At 41.2% G+C, this 18,069-nt stretch overlaps 1 protein-coding gene across 1 annotated transcript; it reads right to left on the bottom strand.

Moving 5' to 3' along the window:
* Positions 1–3,223: 3,223 nt before the first annotated feature.
* Positions 3,224–17,491, bottom strand: LOC306891768 (NLR family CARD domain-containing protein 3-like). The gene is made up of 11 exons (XM_079452286.1): positions 17,411–17,491; positions 16,592–16,622; positions 15,926–16,036; positions 15,696–15,747; positions 9,906–10,110; positions 8,059–9,826; positions 7,569–7,742; positions 6,460–6,633; positions 5,878–6,051; positions 4,374–4,547; positions 3,224–4,252 (listed from the first exon to the last, which is right to left on the bottom strand). The coding sequence occupies exons 2-11, from the start codon at positions 16,615–16,617 to the stop codon at positions 4,129–4,131; spliced, it is 2,982 nt and encodes a 993-aa protein (XP_079308412.1). The 5' UTR covers positions 16,618–16,622; positions 17,411–17,491; the 3' UTR covers positions 3,224–4,128.
* Positions 17,492–18,069: the final 578 nt, after the last annotated feature.

Genomic DNA, 18,069 nt, shown 5'->3' with positions numbered 1-18,069 from the left:
TCTTTGGTCAAACTGATTTGGTTAAATTCAAAGGGAGACTATCACAGTGTTGTTCAGTTTCATTTATTGCTTATTCATAATCTCTCTGAAGAGTGTATGCAGTGATTCCTGTACCCTAAAATAAAAAGGGAAACAAAGGAGTTAGTGACAGTCATCCTGATCAATAACAGCTGGTTTATTGTTTATACCTGATATTCCTTTTATTGGATTTAAGTGAAGAGAACAACTTGTTTTTTCAATATAAACTTCTGTGTTAAATCAAACCGTGTCAGTCATTCACCCACTTGCTGGTTGTTCTCTTCCTCCAGTAGAGTTCTTGCTTCTTGTAGTGGATAGAAATCTCTCTATAACTCGCCCTGGTGGAGAACTGGCATTATCTGCCCAGTAGATTTAGCGGCGTCAGGTAACCGGCTGGTGAATCACTATGATGGAGCTCTAAATAAAAGACAGTTTTCAAATGGCGGGGTTTGATTTACTCTTTGAGTCCTGGTTGTCTGTTCCAGCGGAGTCGTGTAGTTCGGGGCATTTATTCTGTTCATTGGTTAATCAGGTTTGAGTGAGATGTGGAATGTGATTTTCTTATATTAGTGAATAATTTAAAGTTTGTGTCCTGCAGTCATTACACCCTTCAAGTGCAGCTGAACCTGTACAGTCGTGTCAGACTGATCGTGAACTTGTTTTACATCATTTGTATTTGTAGACGGAAGTTCACTGAAGAACCAGTAACTGTTGATTTATACAGTTTTCTTTGTTTGTGGTTAATTGTAATTATTGTAAGTGTTCGGGTCTCCTGTGTTCAATAGTAGAAAGGGTACTTTACACACCTCTCTTTAGGGGTGCAGTGTTTAACACTTGAGTGAGTTTCTCATTCTCTTTTGTTTAGGGAGCAACACCAGTGTGTGTGTTTGTAGTGTTTGAGGTGGGGCAGTATTCTCTTTACTTGTTAGTGTCTTTTATGATCCAAGGCTGCCCGTAGTGTTTACATGTTTGCTTTTCTTTATTTTAAGTACCTTTTCTTGGTCTGATGTAACTGAATTTGAAGGTACTTTTTAATGACTGTCATAGGGATTATACTTTAATAAAATAAACATTTGTTCTATTTGGCAGAACTGTCTCAGTCCTCTCTGGAAAGACCGAACCTGGGGTTTAGATTTTCTCTGAGTACTAGTATATCCGGGTGAAAGTCCCTAGTTGACTACAGTTAAGACTTTCAGTATCTTAATGTGATAAGGTCCACATTCACCCTAATTACCCATCAAGGCAATAAGCCCGCTCAAGTTGCAAAGGAATGAACACTTCAGTGTGCGTGTTGGTACACGGCTTCAATTAGTTTATTTAGCCAAACATGTAACACAAGATCAAGACACTTAACAGATAGTGTCATCCGCTGAACCCACTACATCTGGAACGAAAAGAAAATTAATAAACTCCATACAAACCAAAACACATAACAAAATCACTTTAAACAGAACGAATTGAAACAAAATCAATTTAAACAAAACAAATTAAACAATCACTAAGCAAAACGAATTAACCCCAAATAACTTTGATACGAATTACTCGCGTATCATCCTCTAGTCCGGTAATCACCCCTCTCCTAGTCCTCCGAGAGAGAGAGTTCGATGTCGTAGCTATAGACACGCAAAACGCGTCACCGAAGCACGTCGACAGACACAAATGGCTATTATGCACTAGATGTATGCCAGCTAAATGGGAATAATCCTCTGCACCAATCCGGGACAAAGACACTGTCCCAGGCACGCCAACAAGAGAAAGAGCGAAAGGGAAATCACGTGAATAAACACGTCTCTACGAACTGTCCATTTCGGTCCGGAACAATCAACTTCATGTATCCGCTACACCGTAAGATGGCAAAGAACGGTAAGTTGGGTGAATCAGTGCGAGCAGTAGTGACACTTGTCTATTTCGGAAACACTCCAGTTCAAGCAGTCATTATACATGCAAGTGCGATAGCGCTACTCCATAAGGGAGAATCACAACCTCAAATAGCGCCGGTATCAGCCTGCTGCAACACCTCCAACACCCGTCACTGCAGAAATATAACAACAAATGAATTTAGAGGGAAAATACAATCCCACAACCTCATACGTGAAAATTGAGTAACACACCTGCAGCTAATGACCCGTAATGCACCACCACACACTTGACGCGGATTTATGGCTCACGAAAATACACAGCCATTCACAAATGCCCGCAGTACTCCTCAACCACACTGAAATTTAAATGCATCTCCATTTACCCTGTTCGACAATTACACTTTAACTGCCACTGGTAGATCTTACCTCTTGGACGCGTAGCCCAACCCACCGGAAATAACGGTACTTCCCGAAGCCCTATAGGACACACCTGTGTGGCATGCCAGTCCTATCTACCTTTATACCCCTGGACCGTACCATTTCCTCAAACATGGGTAGATCATGCGATCGCATCACCACATAAACATGGACCCAGCCAGAAATAGAGAAGTGGCTGAAAGAGGAAGAAGATGGCCAGGGATGGATCAGGCATGCCAGAAGATTCTTTCCTAGGTGTATTGTGCTAGATGACAGAAGATGTGATGTGGATGAGAACCTGTGGCCAAATGGTGAAGACCGATTAGATTAGCATTACTGTACTATTGTATCAGTATCAGTGGATGGTGAGTATACTTCTTGTATTTTGGAACTACTCCAAAATAAAAATAAATAAACAACATAAAATATTGAGGAATTCTCCATCATGTCTGATTCATTTCAGTAACATATATTGCAGTGAATTATAAACAGAGATGTGTCCTTGTTTTACACAAGAAAATATAGTATAATGCTGCATGTTGTTAGTGTTTTTTAGGTCATTGTTTTCTGGGTGACAAAGTGTGTTTGTCGGCTGTCGACCTTTGCTAGTGTTCTGGAAGAATGAGTTGATTTGAGACCTGAATAAAGTGTTTTAGTAGTTGTAGAGCATTTTGAATGTGAAATGAACTGCTTTGCTAAGTTGTTTTCTGCTTTGCTAACTTGTTCTGATTCTGATTCTGATTCTGAAAGTTGGTTAGGAGAACTGTGTGAAGAGTTTCGCAAAAGTGACCTAAGTATTGAGAAATGTGTCCTAGCGTCTGTAAAAAACTGTAAAGAACTTAATGAAAAACATGTATTTTCATTTATTTCTTTGTGTATCTTTAGCTGAATTTGTTATAAAATCAACAGAGAACACACTTTTAGTTTTTGATGTTAATATTGAATTTTAATAAATGCATTATTAGAATAAAATGCTGTGTTTCATTGTGTTTTCCATCATACAAACAGGTGAGAGTTACAGTAAATGAAAACATAACAGAAATTTTCTATTACAGTATATAATATTTACACAGATATATATGACAGTAAGTTTGACTGTAAAATATATTTTTACAACAGGACCCAAAGGCCCCAACAGGAGGAAGAGGAGAAATATGACTTTGTATGAAGTCACTGAAATTGTTGAAACTGTAAAGATGAAAAGTTTGTATTTTCTGCATTGGTGTTTTTCTCTAACCAAACTTGATACACAAACTGAAAACAAACACTTCCCTCAAAGGGGCAAAAATAACCAAACAAGGAACTTGGCCATAAACCTACAGGACCTTGTAACACTCCATACAGGGCAGGAAACATGTACAACGAACGAGCACAAGACAATAGACATGAGGGCATTAAATAGGGAGACTAACAAAGGAGATAATGATGGGCAGGTGTGGGTAATGAGACACAGGAGGAAAGCTATACTAGGAACGAGAGGGGCGGGACCAAATAACGAGACTGGAGAGAACACATATTAAGTCCTGATTGACAATAATATGTTTCTCTCCACATAAAACACGTGAGTCTGTCATGATTCTGCCCCTAGACCAGAAAATCAAGACAACAATACTAAATATAACTTTGGTTAGAAAAGCAACCAAAAACAAAACAATACTATAGTTGAACAAGGAGAACCTTGTTTACCATGGTTAACGTTAGTAAAATACATGTTTTGTTATACAGCTTTATAAAATGTATAAACTTATTATATTTGAAACAAGCTTATGTGGTTTGGGTAAAGTTCCTGACAACAGAAAGCAATATTAAATATTAAAAGTACAGCGAACAGACATTATTTCCCAGCACAGATTTTCCTGTCCAAGAACAAAACAAACTTTGATGCCTGCTGTGATCTGCTTATTGGCCTTGTAGCAACATCACGGTGTGAAGACGATTGATACCTTCTACACTCAATACTGTAAAACATCAGAGAGATCAGATATTAAAATACACTCCTCACATTCATTATCTTAAGACATTTCAGATTTATTTTATCCACAAGTATTGCTACAAAACCAAATTTACACGACAACTCACTGTAGTTTCTGTAGTTTACATTGAGGATCCTTCAGTACATCAGAGAGCAGCTTCACTCCTGAATCTTCTGGATTATTATAGTTCAGATTGAGTTCTGTCAGATGTGAGGGGTTTGATCTCAGAGCTGAAGCCAGAGCAACACAACCTTCAGATCCAATAGTGCAGAACGACAGACTGAAGAGAGAAGAAAGTAAATGAGATAAATTAATGTCATTTTTAGAATAATACCAAGAGTAGTTTAGTATAATATTCAGGTTATTTGTTTAAAGATTTATAACAGTATGTTTTCTATTTAAATGTCTCAGTTATTTCTCACAGAAAGTATCAGAGTTATTAGCGTTAAGTAGCCGGTTTCCATTACAGATTTTTGCAATATTATAAATGTAAGTGATATTATGCAACTGAAGTGTGTTGTTTTCTTCCTGTAATAAGTCATTCAAACTTCTTTAGGTGTTTTGGTGGGTTGGGAACCAACTATAGAGGTTCATGATGTCATCTACTGTTATAAAAGAGAGGGATGAGAAATGTCTGTATTTTGGGATTTTGTTACATTAACTCACTTTTCCTAATAAAGCTCCATACTGCACAATCATTAGATTTCATTCTTTATCATAAAACTTTCTATGGATGAATAGTTTGTAGGATTCGACAATATTTGTCCGAGATGAAACTACTTGAAACTCTGGAATCTGAGAAAATGGTCTTTGAAGTTGTTACTCAGATGTTCTGTATCAGGCCGTTGATAAGAAGAAACAGGTTTGTTTTAATGCTCTCTATGGGCTTACCACTGTAATGACGTGTGAATGATCATGTGACTTTCTTATGCCATGTGTTACGGTACGATTTGTGACTGGGGTCTTTCTCTACTTTCGATGACGTCATGACTCTTTTGCTCTGTTTCTGAGTTGATTGCTAGGTGCACACCTGCGGGTCATTGTACACCTGCATCTCGTTGGACTTGATACTGATCCTTTAAAAGGACGCTGACGCGGAGAGGAGAGACCAGCAAACAAGCGCTCATTTATTGTCGTCTTTTGTTTAATTTACCGTCCTTGTTAATTCTTGTTGCCTTTATATTTTTGAAGTATCCGTTTGTTATTTATTTGTATTTGTAGTTGATACTGGTCTTAACTATGTTGTTAAGGTATGTGTGTTTTGAGTTTTTGCGTGTATTGAGTGTAAAATAAATGTTGATGCAGCGCACTTAAGTTTCATGTGTCTTATGTTATGTAACCCTTACGTAGCCATCTTTAAAGAGGGGTTCGTAACACCACGTGACAAGTGTTCCCATTGCAGTTTAGCTAAATGTTCCTTTATCGTATTGCCTAAAAAACACATCATGTGCAATTTGAAGGGTAATGGCGACACAACTACTGTTGTGTCTCTTACACATTGATCAACAACATTATATGAAGATGATTCACATGAACTTTTATAAGGACCTCCATTGAATTTATATGATACAAACATACATTTGACTTTATTGCTTTAAGGATTTTCTTACTGTAATGTCTTCAGTTTACAGTTTGTATTCTTCAGTCCATCAGAGAGCAGCTTCACTCCTGAATCCTTCAGATTATTGTGACTCAGGTTCAGTTCTGTCAGACTTGAGGAGTTTGATGTGAGAACTGACGCCAGTGATGAACAACTTTTCTCTGTCAGATTACAGCCACTCAGACTGAAAGAGAAATAACAAAACAAAAGTGTGCTAAAGCTTTAGTAATAAACTCATAATCAAATCAAATTGATCTCATTTCAATGAAAGCTTGAAAACTTTTATGAGTGACAGTGAACTTCAGTAAAACATGATGTGAGTCCAGAAACACAAGAAAAGTATGTCATGTTAACTTCATGTAAATGTAGAGAAACCTTCTGTATAATACAATTACATTTATTAATTGGGGAAATGTTTTTATCCAGAGAGACTTACACATGAGATTAATAGAAGAAGAATGAGTTTATCCAAGAGAAAACATAATACAAGTAAAGTGACTACATCAAATTTACACAAGAACAAAAGTGAAACAGCAAAAATAATCGAGAGTCACACGTATTTAACAAAATGATAATTTGATCAGTAACTCACTGTAGTTTCTGTAGTTGACAGTGTGGATCCTTCAGTAGATCAGAGAGCAGCTTCACTCCTGAATCTTCTGGATTATTAAAGCTCAGATCCAGTTGTGTCAGATGTGAGGGGTTTGATCTCAGAGCTGAAGTCAGAGCAACACAACCTTCAGATCCAATACTGCAGTAACACAGACTGAAGAGAGAAGAAAATAAATGAAATAATGACAATAACATTTAGACAATAATTAATAGTACAATTATTTAATATAATTAATTATACTTTAATAAATATAGTATTCAATTATTATTCATCAATGTATCAAATTATGTCCCTTTTTACAAGATAAAAGTAATAAATTAAATGATTGTAAATCACAATAATATCATGAATAGTTTAATATATTGAAGTTATTTATTAAAATGATCTCAGTTTGGTGATAATTCTGTATGAATCTGAATCAACAGAGAGTCATTGACTGACCGTCACTGTTGAGTGTCTTGATTCTGCCTTCTCTTGTCTTGGTTTTCTGGTCTAGGGGCAGAATCGTGACAGACTCACGTGTTTTATGTGGAGAGAAACATATGTTCAATCAGGACATGATATGTGTTCTCTCCAGTCTCGTCATTGGCCCCGCCCCTCTTGTTCCTAGTATTGCTTTCCTCCTGTGTCTCATTACCCACACCTGCCCATTGTTAATTATCCTTTGTCTGTCTCCCTATAAAACATCCTCGTGTTCATTGTCCTGTGCTCGTTCATTGTATGTGGTACGTGGTTCCTGGGATGTACTCATATGCCAGTCTTGTTACCGTGTACCTGAAGCCGTCTCAAGTCAAGTCTTAGTGTTTGTATTTGCTAGTCCTGTCGAGTGTTAGTCTTCAGTTTGTAGTGTTCGTTATTGTGTACTGTCTTTTACCCCCTCGTGGGTGTTTGTTTTCTGTTTTATTATTTATTAAAGTCTTTTGTTAACCCCTTCATCCCCGTGTCTGCCTGCACCTGGGTTCTTCCCTTCCACGATCCGTGACAGTTGAGTCTCTTACATATAAAGATGATTCTGATAAACTTATGAAGACCTTCATTTACATAATACATACACATGTTTAACTTTATTGCTTTAAGGATTTTCTTACTGTAATGTCTTCAGTTTACAGTTTGTATTCTTCAGTCCATCAGAGAGCAGCTTCACTCCTGAATCCTTCAGATTATTGAGACTCAGGTTCAGTTCTGTCAGACTTGAGGAGTTTGATGTGAGAACTGACGCCAGTGATGAACAACTTTTCTCTGTCAGATTACAGTCACTCAGACTGAAAGAGAAATAACAAGATAACAGTGAAGATATAAACACATGAAGAGATAATGTTTGAACAATGAGAATCATCTGCACAAGAGCTGAAGCAACATCTGCACCTGATAGAGAATCACTGCAAGAACTGAACCCTGACAGACGATTATAAATAAAAAACAAATGAATGAAAATCAGAAAAAAGCCACAAGAGAGCAGCTCTCACTCTATAGATGCAGTGAACAATTCCATCATGTTTTATTGTGTCTCTGTAGGACATTAACTACAGTAATGTGGACTGTTAGATGTTCAGGTGAAACTGCAGGTAAATGACTCACTCAGCTGTTCTGGATGCTTTGATCACTGGCAGAAGCCTCAGAAGACCTTCATCTGATGGATCATATTTGCTCAGATTAAACTCATCCAGCTTCTCTTCTGAGTTCAGTAACACAAACACCAGAGCCGACCACTGAGCAGTAGAGAGACGGACTCCAGTAAGACTAGACTCATCTCCTCTGTTCACATATGTTTGCACTTCCTGCACTAGAGAATGATCATTGAGTTCATTCAGACAGTGAAACAGATTGATGGATTTCTCTGGAGAGAGATTCTCTCTGATCTTCATCTTAATGTACTCGACTATTTCCTGTTTACTGTCAGAGCTTCTTCCTCTCTGTGTCATCAGATCTCGTAAGATTGTCTGACTGGACTCCAGTGAGAGACCCAGAAGAAATCTGAGGTAAAGATCCAGGTGTCCGTTCTCACTCTGTAAGGCCTTGTCCACTTCACTCTTCAGTAAATCACTCATGTTTGATCTCAATCTGCTGAAGTTTGCTGATGTTTGCTGAAGAAATGACAGAAACTTGAACAAAGCAGCGAGAAACTCCTGAACGCTCAGATGCACAAAGCTGAACACCTTCCCCCGGTTCAGTCCAAACTCCTCTCTGAAGATCTGAGTACAAACTCCTGAGTACACTGATGCTTCTCTGACATCAATGTCACACTCTCTCAGATCCTCCTCATAGAAGATCAGGTTCCCTTTCTCCAGCTGTTGAAAAGCCAGTTTTCCCAGAGACTCAAGACTCTTTCTAGCCTGCTGAAGATCTACCTCACATTTCCCATCATACTTCTGACTCTTCTGTTTGATCTGAAACATCAGGAAGTGTGTGAACATGTGAGTGAGAGTCTTGGGGTTCTGTGCTGGACTCTCTGCTTCACTCAACATTCTCTGGAGAACAGTGGCTGAAATCCAGCAGAAGACTGGGATGTGACACATGATGTACAGACTTCTGGATGATTTCATGTGTGAGATGATTCTGTTGGCCAGACTCTCATCATTGATTCTCTTCCTGAAATACTCGTCCTTCTGAGGGTCATTGAATCCTCGTACATCTGTGATCAGATCAACACACTCAGGAGGAATCTGATTGGCTGCTGCTGGTCGAGAGGTGATCCAGATCAGAGCAGAAGGAAGCAGATTCCCCTTGATGAGGTTTGTCAGCAGCACATCCACTGACGCTGATTCTCTGACATCAAACAAACTCGGATTCTTTGAGAAATCTAGAGGAAGACGACACTCATCCAGACCATCAAAGATAAACACAACTTTATAATCATCAAAGTCTGTCGATCTCAGTTCTGTTGTATCTATGAAGAACTGATGAAGAAGATCCATCAGACTGATATTTGTCTGTTTGATCAGATTCAGTTCTCTGAAAGGAAGTGGAAATATGAAGTGAAGATCTTGATTTGTTTTTTCTTCAGCCCAATCCAGAATGAACTTCTGCACAGAGACTGTTTTTCCAATTCCAGCGACTCCTTTAGTCAGCACACTTCTGATGGGTTTGTTTAGTTCAGGTGAGACTTTAAAGATGTCATTACATTTGATTTGTGTTTCTTGTGTCTCTGATCTTCTGGATGCCGTCTCAATCTGTCTCACCTCATGTTCATTATTGATGTCTTCACTCCCTCCCTCTGTGATGTACAGCTCTGTGTAGATCTCATTCACAAGTGTTGAGCTTCCTTGACTTGAGATTCCTTCATTCATTCTCTGGAATTTCTCTTTTAGTCTGGATTTGTGTTTCTTCATGTATAAAGGGGCAAGTTCTGTTGTGTAAAGGAAAACAAAATAATTTAAATGCATGAAATGACAAATAAAAAAATCCACAGGAATAAAATCTCTTACTGGTCTGTAGTTTGTTAGCGAGGTCTGTCTGCTTCATCTTCCTCAGGACGTTCAGTGTGATCTTCAGAAACATCTCTCTGACTCTGATCTGATCTTCATCATCCTCCTCTTCTCTCTCAGAGCATGATGGGTAATCTGGACTCAGTAGACTCTTGAAGATCTTCAGCTCTTTCTTCATCAGTGAGATGAGTTTGTGCTCAAGCTCCTAAAAACATTGTTCAAACAAACATGATTTTGTTTTCTTATAAGGCCAGAAAAAGGTTTTAATGCTCATTTTAGTGAACAAAGTTTTTTTGTAAATTGCTTGAACCTCATTTCATGAAACCTGTAACACATTTAAACACTATAAACACACATCAAAACTACAGAAACAAAATCATATTTTCTTTAATTAATATTTTGCCTTCAAATGATTCTCAAAGCATCAAATACGCATCAGCATTGATAACACACTGAGATCTATTTCAAATCAATATGATCGTGACTTCTTACTACAATGAATCAGTTTGAAACTAAACATCAAAACATGTTTCAGAATCATCAGTAATAATTGTCAGGACTCGGGACTGAACCTTTTGTTTTGTTCGTTTGTCATTGTTTTTGTCGATCCCATGGGAGAGCTGTCAGCTGCACCGAGTCTGTGTCTGCCCCACCCCCGTGTTTTTCCACTTTCTCGTTGACTGTTTACCCTTGACTGTTTACTCCTGTGAATGCTGTCACATGTTTTTGCTCCTAAGATTGTCCGATTAAAAGATTATTGAATCCTGCATCTGACTCCGGCCTCAGTCAGCGGGATCTGAACCCCTACGCTCTGCCATCACCCACCAGGGAGCCCTGTTAGGACAGCAGTCACAGCAGCTGCATGCCACTGCCCGGGAAGTGACCTCCCTCAGTAATCAGATGGCGAAGTTATCCAACCATCTAGAACACCTTCAGGCTGGACTCTCTGGACGAGGCACTGATCGCCACGAACCTGAGCCTCACGCCAACAATCCTCCGGTCTATGATAGCGACCCCAAGTCTTGCCAAGCATTCCTCTCTCAGTGTGCTCTTGTCTTTGCGCTCCAACCTTGCCGCTACGCCGCGGAGGAAACCAAGGTCGTCTTTGTTCTCACTTTAATCTCTGGAAGGCCTAGGGAATGGGGAGTGGCGGTCTGGAAAGCGAAGGCTCCTTTTTGTACCTCCTTAGAGGGATTTCGCAAGGAGATGGAAAAACGTTTTGATCGTTCGGTGCGAGGGGATGAGGCGGCTGCCTTACTCTCTCGATTGACACAAAGGGAGGGGTCGGTAACAGACTACGCCATCCGTCTAAGAACCTTGGCAGCAGCTTGCGATTGGAACGACAGTGCACTGCGAGCCCGCTTCTTAGAGGGTCTGAAGCCAGCCATAGCCGACGAGCTGGCGGCCCTAGATCTCCCAGCTGACCTGGAGTCTCTCATCAATCTTACGCTACGCCTTGAGTCGTCTCAGGCACCGGCAGCAGTGTCGGCAGCCTTTTCCCATCTGGCAACCCCAACCCTCCTCAGCATCAGGTCCTGAGCCCACTGCCTCTTCTACTCCTGAACCCATGCAGTTATGCCGTTTGCGACAAACCCATCAACAGAAACAACTACGTCTAAGCCAGAGGGCTTTTCTTCCGGGAACCATTGTGAGAGGATTGTGCTGTACATCATGGATTCTCCTCTAAATTATTCTGGGACATCCGTGGCTTGTACAGCACAATCCTCACATGGATTGGCAAAGGAATTCTGTGTTAGCCTGGAGTCGGTATTGTCATGTGTCTTGTTTGGGTCCTGCCTCGTCTCCTGTCTCTTTGTCTTGTGTGCCGCAGGTTCAACCCATCGACATATCCGGCAATCCGGTGGAGTACCACGATCTGAGGACCGTGTTCTGCAAGTCCCGGGCCACCTCTCTTCCTCCACATCGCTCCTACGACTGCTCCATAGACCTCCTCCCGGGCACTTCTCCACCCAAGGGCTGTCTTTACTCCCTGTCTGAACATGAGAGAGAGGCTATGGACAAGTATATTCAAGAAGCTCTTCTGGCCGGGCTCATCCGTCCCTCCTCTTCCCCTGCTGGTGCGGGTTTCTTCGTACAGAAGACGGCTCCCTGCATCCATGTATCGATTATCGAGGCTTGAACGACATCACTGTTAAGAACACGTTTCCCTTACCTCTCATGTCGTCTGCCTTTGAACTTTTGCAGGGTCCCCGGGTCTTCTCCAAATTAGACCTCCGCTTACCATCTTGTCCGCATTCAGGAGGGGGATGAGTGGAAGACCGCCTTTAATACACCCACGGGACACTTTGAGTATCGGGTTCTTCCTTTTGGTCTAACCAATGCCCCAGCGGTCTTCCAGAATCTGATCAATAGCGTTCTGGGCGACATGATCAATAGATTTGTCTTTGTGTATCTGGATGATATTTTGATATTTTCTCCCCCTCTCCAGGTGCACACTAGAGGTCTTCTCGGGTCCAAAGATCTTTACCCGACCCGAAATGACCCGAATCACTTTTTACCCGAACCCGAGACAGACCCGATAAAGTTTTTATTTTAAAGCCCCGACCCGAGACAGACCTGATAACGTTAGACCCGAGTCCGACCCAACGTATATGTTTTTTAAACCCGACTAGACCTGAATGTAAACCGACGTGTATTAATGAAATTTATATGGCAATGAACACGTTGATCCTCTTGTTTTGCTCTGGCAAATTGCGCAAACTGAGGCTAAATTGGTTGTGCAAATTTTAGCTGAATCAAATCTAAATAAGTGACGACATGGCAACCACTCGCGCGAACATTCTGTCTCAACAATGTGTCCCAAACCGCGTAGTACTGAAATGTGCGCGTCTTTTAATATCTACTTCTGGTCGCCTGGTGGAAGTATGTTTTTCCTGAATACGATGGTAACTACATCGAGTGCAAACCCCTGCAGCGTTGGAAACTTCGGGATTTCAATTCTAAGGTGATTTCAGATCACCACGACTTTCGGAAGATTTGCATGGCTTTCAACCGATCGGCTGAGGGTTGGAGGAGAGTTGGTAACTACACGCACACACACAAGCAACGCGCTGTTATTGTACAGGATAGTTCGGGTCTTCCTCGGGTCAATTAAGCAAAAAAGTTTTCCTTTATATTACCCGAGACCTGAAGACACTAATAATATACCCGACCCGTGTCCGAAGCTCCCGTGAATCTTTTAGACCCGAACCCGCTCGGGTCTCGGGCCGGACCTCGGGTTTTCGGATCTAAGTGGACCCGTGAATACCTCTAGTGCACACCCAGCACGTTAGACAGGTTCTCCAGCGCCTTCTGGAGAACCAACTGTTTGTCAAGGCGGAGAAGTGCGAATTCCACGCCGAGTCAGTCACGTTCCTTGGCCATATTATCTCTGTGAAGGGGATCAAGGCAGATCCCGCTAAGATCAAGGCCATCGCGGAATGGACCGTCCCCGACTCTCGCAAAGCGTTACAACGTTTTCTGGGTTTCGCTCATTTCTACCGTCGATTCTTCTTCTCTCACCACCTTAGCCCTGCTGAACGTAACTACGACATCGGCAATCGAGAGCTGTTAGCGGTACGACTGGCCCTGGGTGAGTGGCGTCACTGGGTGGAGGGTGCCGCGCTGCCCTTCTTGGTCTGGACGGATCATAAGAACCTTGAATATATTCGTTCAGCTAAGAGGTTGAGCTCGCGGCAGGCCCGCATGGCACTCTTCTTTGGCCGTTTTGCCTTCACTCTCTCGTACCGGCCGGGGTCCGAGAGCATCAAGCAAGATGCCTTGTCTCGAGTGTTCGAGCCTGCGTAGAGAGATTCCACCAACAATGCCATCCTCCCGGATGGACTGGTGGTCGAAGCTCTTTCTTGGGGCATCGAACTGCGAGTGATCACGGCTGCCCGAGGGGTGCAAGTGCCAGCAGAGTGTCCAGAGGGTCACATTGCGACCGGAGGTCCTTCAGTGGGGCCATTCATCCAAACTGGTCTGCCATCCAGGAAACCGGGTAACTCTGGCAGCCATCCGCCAGCGCTTCTGGTGGCCGTCCCTAGTCAAGGATGTCGGACAGTTCGCGTTGGCCTGCTCCACGTGCGCCCAATGCAAGACGCGCAATTGCCCGCCCGCTGGTCTGCTTTGTCCTTTGCCCATACCCGGCCGCCCTTGGTCTCATGTGGCTCTCGATTTTGTCACAGGGCTCCCCTGTTCTGATGGTAATACCGTGGTACTCACGGTGGTGGACCGATTCTCCAGAATGGTTCACTTCATCCCCCTTCCCAAACTCCCGTCCGCCAAGGAGACTGCACAACTGATGGTGGACCACGTCTTCCGACTCCATGGGTTGCCGGTTGACGTCGTTTCCGATAGGGGTCCTCAGTTCTCCTCCAGGTTTTGGAAAGAGTTCTGCAGACAGATCTCGACGGAGACGGGCCGCCCCCCCCCCCTCCTACTTTGGTGGATGGATCTCCAATTTACAGGGTTAGGAGATTGTTAGACGTTCGACGACGCGGCAGAGGCTTCCAGTACTTAGTGGACTGGGAGGGCTATGGCGCAGAGGAGAGGAGTTGTGTACCGTCTAGGGACATCTTGGATCGGTCTCTGATTGTGGACCTCTTCCGACGTCAAAGTGAGCCCCCTCCTAGGACGCCCGGGGGCGCCACTGGGGGGGGTACTGTTAGGACTCGGGTCTGAACCTTTTGTTTTGTTCGTTTGTCATTGTCTTTGTCGATTGCATGGGAGAGCTGTCAGCTCAGCGTGTGCTCAGAGTCTGTGTCTGCCCCGCCCCCGTGTTTTCCACTTTCTCCTTAGCGCACTTGGTGATCTTTCACACTCATCACGCACACCTTTTTCGGTTAGATTCACTCACTACTTATTCCTTGTCATACTCCCCATTAACTGTCGGATCATTAGAAAGTCTTACTTTTGACCTTGTGTCTGTAGACTACCCGTCTGCAGTGTTTATCTAGATACCTCTTCCTGTCTTGCAACTACTCTCGTTTGGTCTGAATCTATCTGCCTTGGTCGTACTCTTGTTTTGGATGTTTTCCGCTAGTTTGTGATAGCGCTACCTAGTCTCTGGAATTTACGCTCGTCTATGGGATAGAACTTTTTGATCCTAAGATTGTCCGATTAAAAGATTATTGAATCCTGCATCTGACTCCGGCAGATGTCGTAACAAATAATAACAGTAATCTATGTAAAGCTGCAGTACGACTGCCAGTAAAAGAATCCCATGAAACGCCCCTTAAACATACAGATTTGATTTTGGTCTTATTAACATATTTTGGGGGAAAATTATTTTAAAGCTTCATTTGAAGAAGAGCATCTACATTTCTGAATAAACTGTGTGAATACAAATGATATGGAATGTAAATAAAATGAATGTAAAATAAATAATTGTTAATCAAAGCAAAATGCTAAAAAAGACACATTTTTGAAAAGGAAATACTGTAAAATAATCCCTTATAAATATTTATATAAACGGTTGTTACACAGTAGTTACTTTGCATCCATTTCTCAACTTCACACACACACACAGACGGCCGCACACACACACACACACACAAACACACACACACACACACACACAAGCACATACAAACGAACACACACAGACAAACGCACGCACACACACACACACAGACACACGCACACACACACACACACACACACACACAGACACACACACAGACACACACACAGACACACACACAGACACACACACAGACAGACACACAGACAGACACACACACACACAGACACACACACAGACACACACACAGAGACACACACACTCACCTGGAAAACAGACTCCATGTGCTTCCCTTTGATTGAGACATTTGTTGTGTTTCTGTAATGTAACAATAAAGTAAATTTGTGTTTCATACAGTGAACACTTGGATTAATGTGTGTATCTGTCAGTAAAGTGTTCAGTGAATATCTGCAGTAACATCAACAGCACAGACTCAGATCAGAGAATAAAGACTGATGAAGTGATTTACTCGTCTAAACCATCAGACTGTTCTCACCTCACATCTGGATCATCACAGTCTCCTGAACTGAAGTAAACTGGATGATCCATTGATGCTTCACTCTTCATGGACACACAGCTGGGTTTAGGAGATTCTCCACCAGTCAAACTAAAACAACATTTATGTAATGAGTTTATGCAATGTATCAGTAATGTGATACATTTGTATAGTATATTAGAATAAATATAGGATATATGAATAAAAAATATTCAGAAAATAAAGTAAAAAGTAATTTCTGCTAAGATAAACTATTATAAATGAACATATTTGTAAGGACCACTATATTGCGTACATGAAATATATATTTTATGCATAAATTTGGCTAAATCTTGTACATCCCTGTTTGAAGCAAGAAACTAAATCTGTCCGTAGTCCAACCTTTTAAAATCACTCTTCAAGTGATACAGTAAGATTAATCACTGTAATTCAGTGCTATAGTGAGATATGAACCCTGCTTATCTAAAGAGAATTTAATAATACAAACAATAAAGCAAACTAAAGAAACCTCTCCCCACTCAAACAAATATTAATTTGTAATGAATTAGTCTGTATGAAGCAAATATTCACAAAGTAGTTTTAAGTTTAAACTTTGACAGCTATCAGACAAACCAAACACATTTAAAAAGGACACATTTCTATATTAAAATATTTTACTCATCTCACCTTTTAATCCTTCTGTAGAGACTCATTGTTCCTGCAATAAAAATACTGTGTTAGACACTTCTTTAAACCCGTCATCCTCAGCTAAACTGCACATTTCATCTTTTAAACAGTGAAGTGTCTCATATTATTGTTGAACTGCCCTATTGTGCTTTACATTTCTAACATGGACTGAAGGGGCGGAGCCAGACGTGGGAGACATTTGGGGCTTAACCCAATACTATGGGCTTGGTCCCCAATGAGAGGTTTTATGGCACCTATGAAACTTTTTAGTGTTCTTTATATTTTGAAACCATAACATAGCAAATGTAGGCACTGTAATAATGACCGATTTGAAAAGCATGTTAACTTTCAGAAGATTCGGCATTTTAATTCGCACACATTTAGTTTAACTCTATTTTAACTAAAGGTCTTCCTCTGTTAAGTTACTGGAGTAATACAGAGTTTAAATAGCGGACTGGATGATGACTTCATTTTAGAAACCTAAAGAGCTTCGTGGCCATCCGCCCCTGGACTTGTGGAATGAATAATTTCACTTTCACTTACACATTATATCGAGTATTTTCACAAAAAAATCGACAAGTCACACATTAGGATACTGTTCATAAACACGTTTCCTAACTACAAGAATAACATTTAGTCATTTTTCAGACGATTTTATCCAAAGCGACTTACAAAGAATTCAGGAAGCAATAAGCGATATGTCATAAAAGAGCATTAGTATGATAGGTGCTAATACAAAAAACAACACACAACAACAAACGCGATGTAAATGAAGTAAAACAGTCCGCTGAATCTACTGAATAAACGTGTGATACTCACAGTATTTTTCTTAACTTTAATAACAACAGCGATTCTTCTCACTTTAAAATGTCTTCTGCTGTAACAGTTTCACTTTCACCCGTTAGCTGTAATGACGGAGGAGGAGCCTTGAAAGAGCTCAAACACAATGATACACACACACCACACACACACACACACACACACACACACACACACACACACATACACACACAGACACATTTGTGCATTTCGCAGTGCGGTGTGTAGTGTTTCCTTTCGCTGCAGCCAATGGCTTCTGAACTACAGTGGTAGTTTTACTGCTATTATAATAATACTTTTGTGAGACATATTTAGTTTGGTTAAGAAAACAAAGATGGTGTTTAATCTGGTGCCGGTCGCATAAACCGCTTAGAATGATGTAATCATAAATGGATTAACTACAACATTTTTTACTCCACTTATTTTTGTTGTCTTGATAAAAGTATGTATAGTTATTTGTATAGTAATGAGCGACTTTAAATGGTTGAAATATGAATCATTTTATAAACAACCGCGTATGTTAAGTAGATATATGACGCAATCGAAACGTGAGGCGTTGGCGACCTCTACTGGAGACTTTACTCAACGACACGTCACTCGAGTCGAGCTGGTTCTGACAGGACTTGTTTCGCTTCAGTTTCGGTCTGTTACTCCGTGAA

Source organism: Barbatula barbatula (genome assembly GCF_947034865.1).
Source record: "Barbatula barbatula genome assembly, chromosome: 3".
NCBI lineage: Eukaryota > Metazoa > Chordata > Actinopteri > Cypriniformes > Nemacheilidae > Barbatula > Barbatula barbatula.
This window is presented reverse-complemented; position numbering and strand designations above follow the sequence as displayed.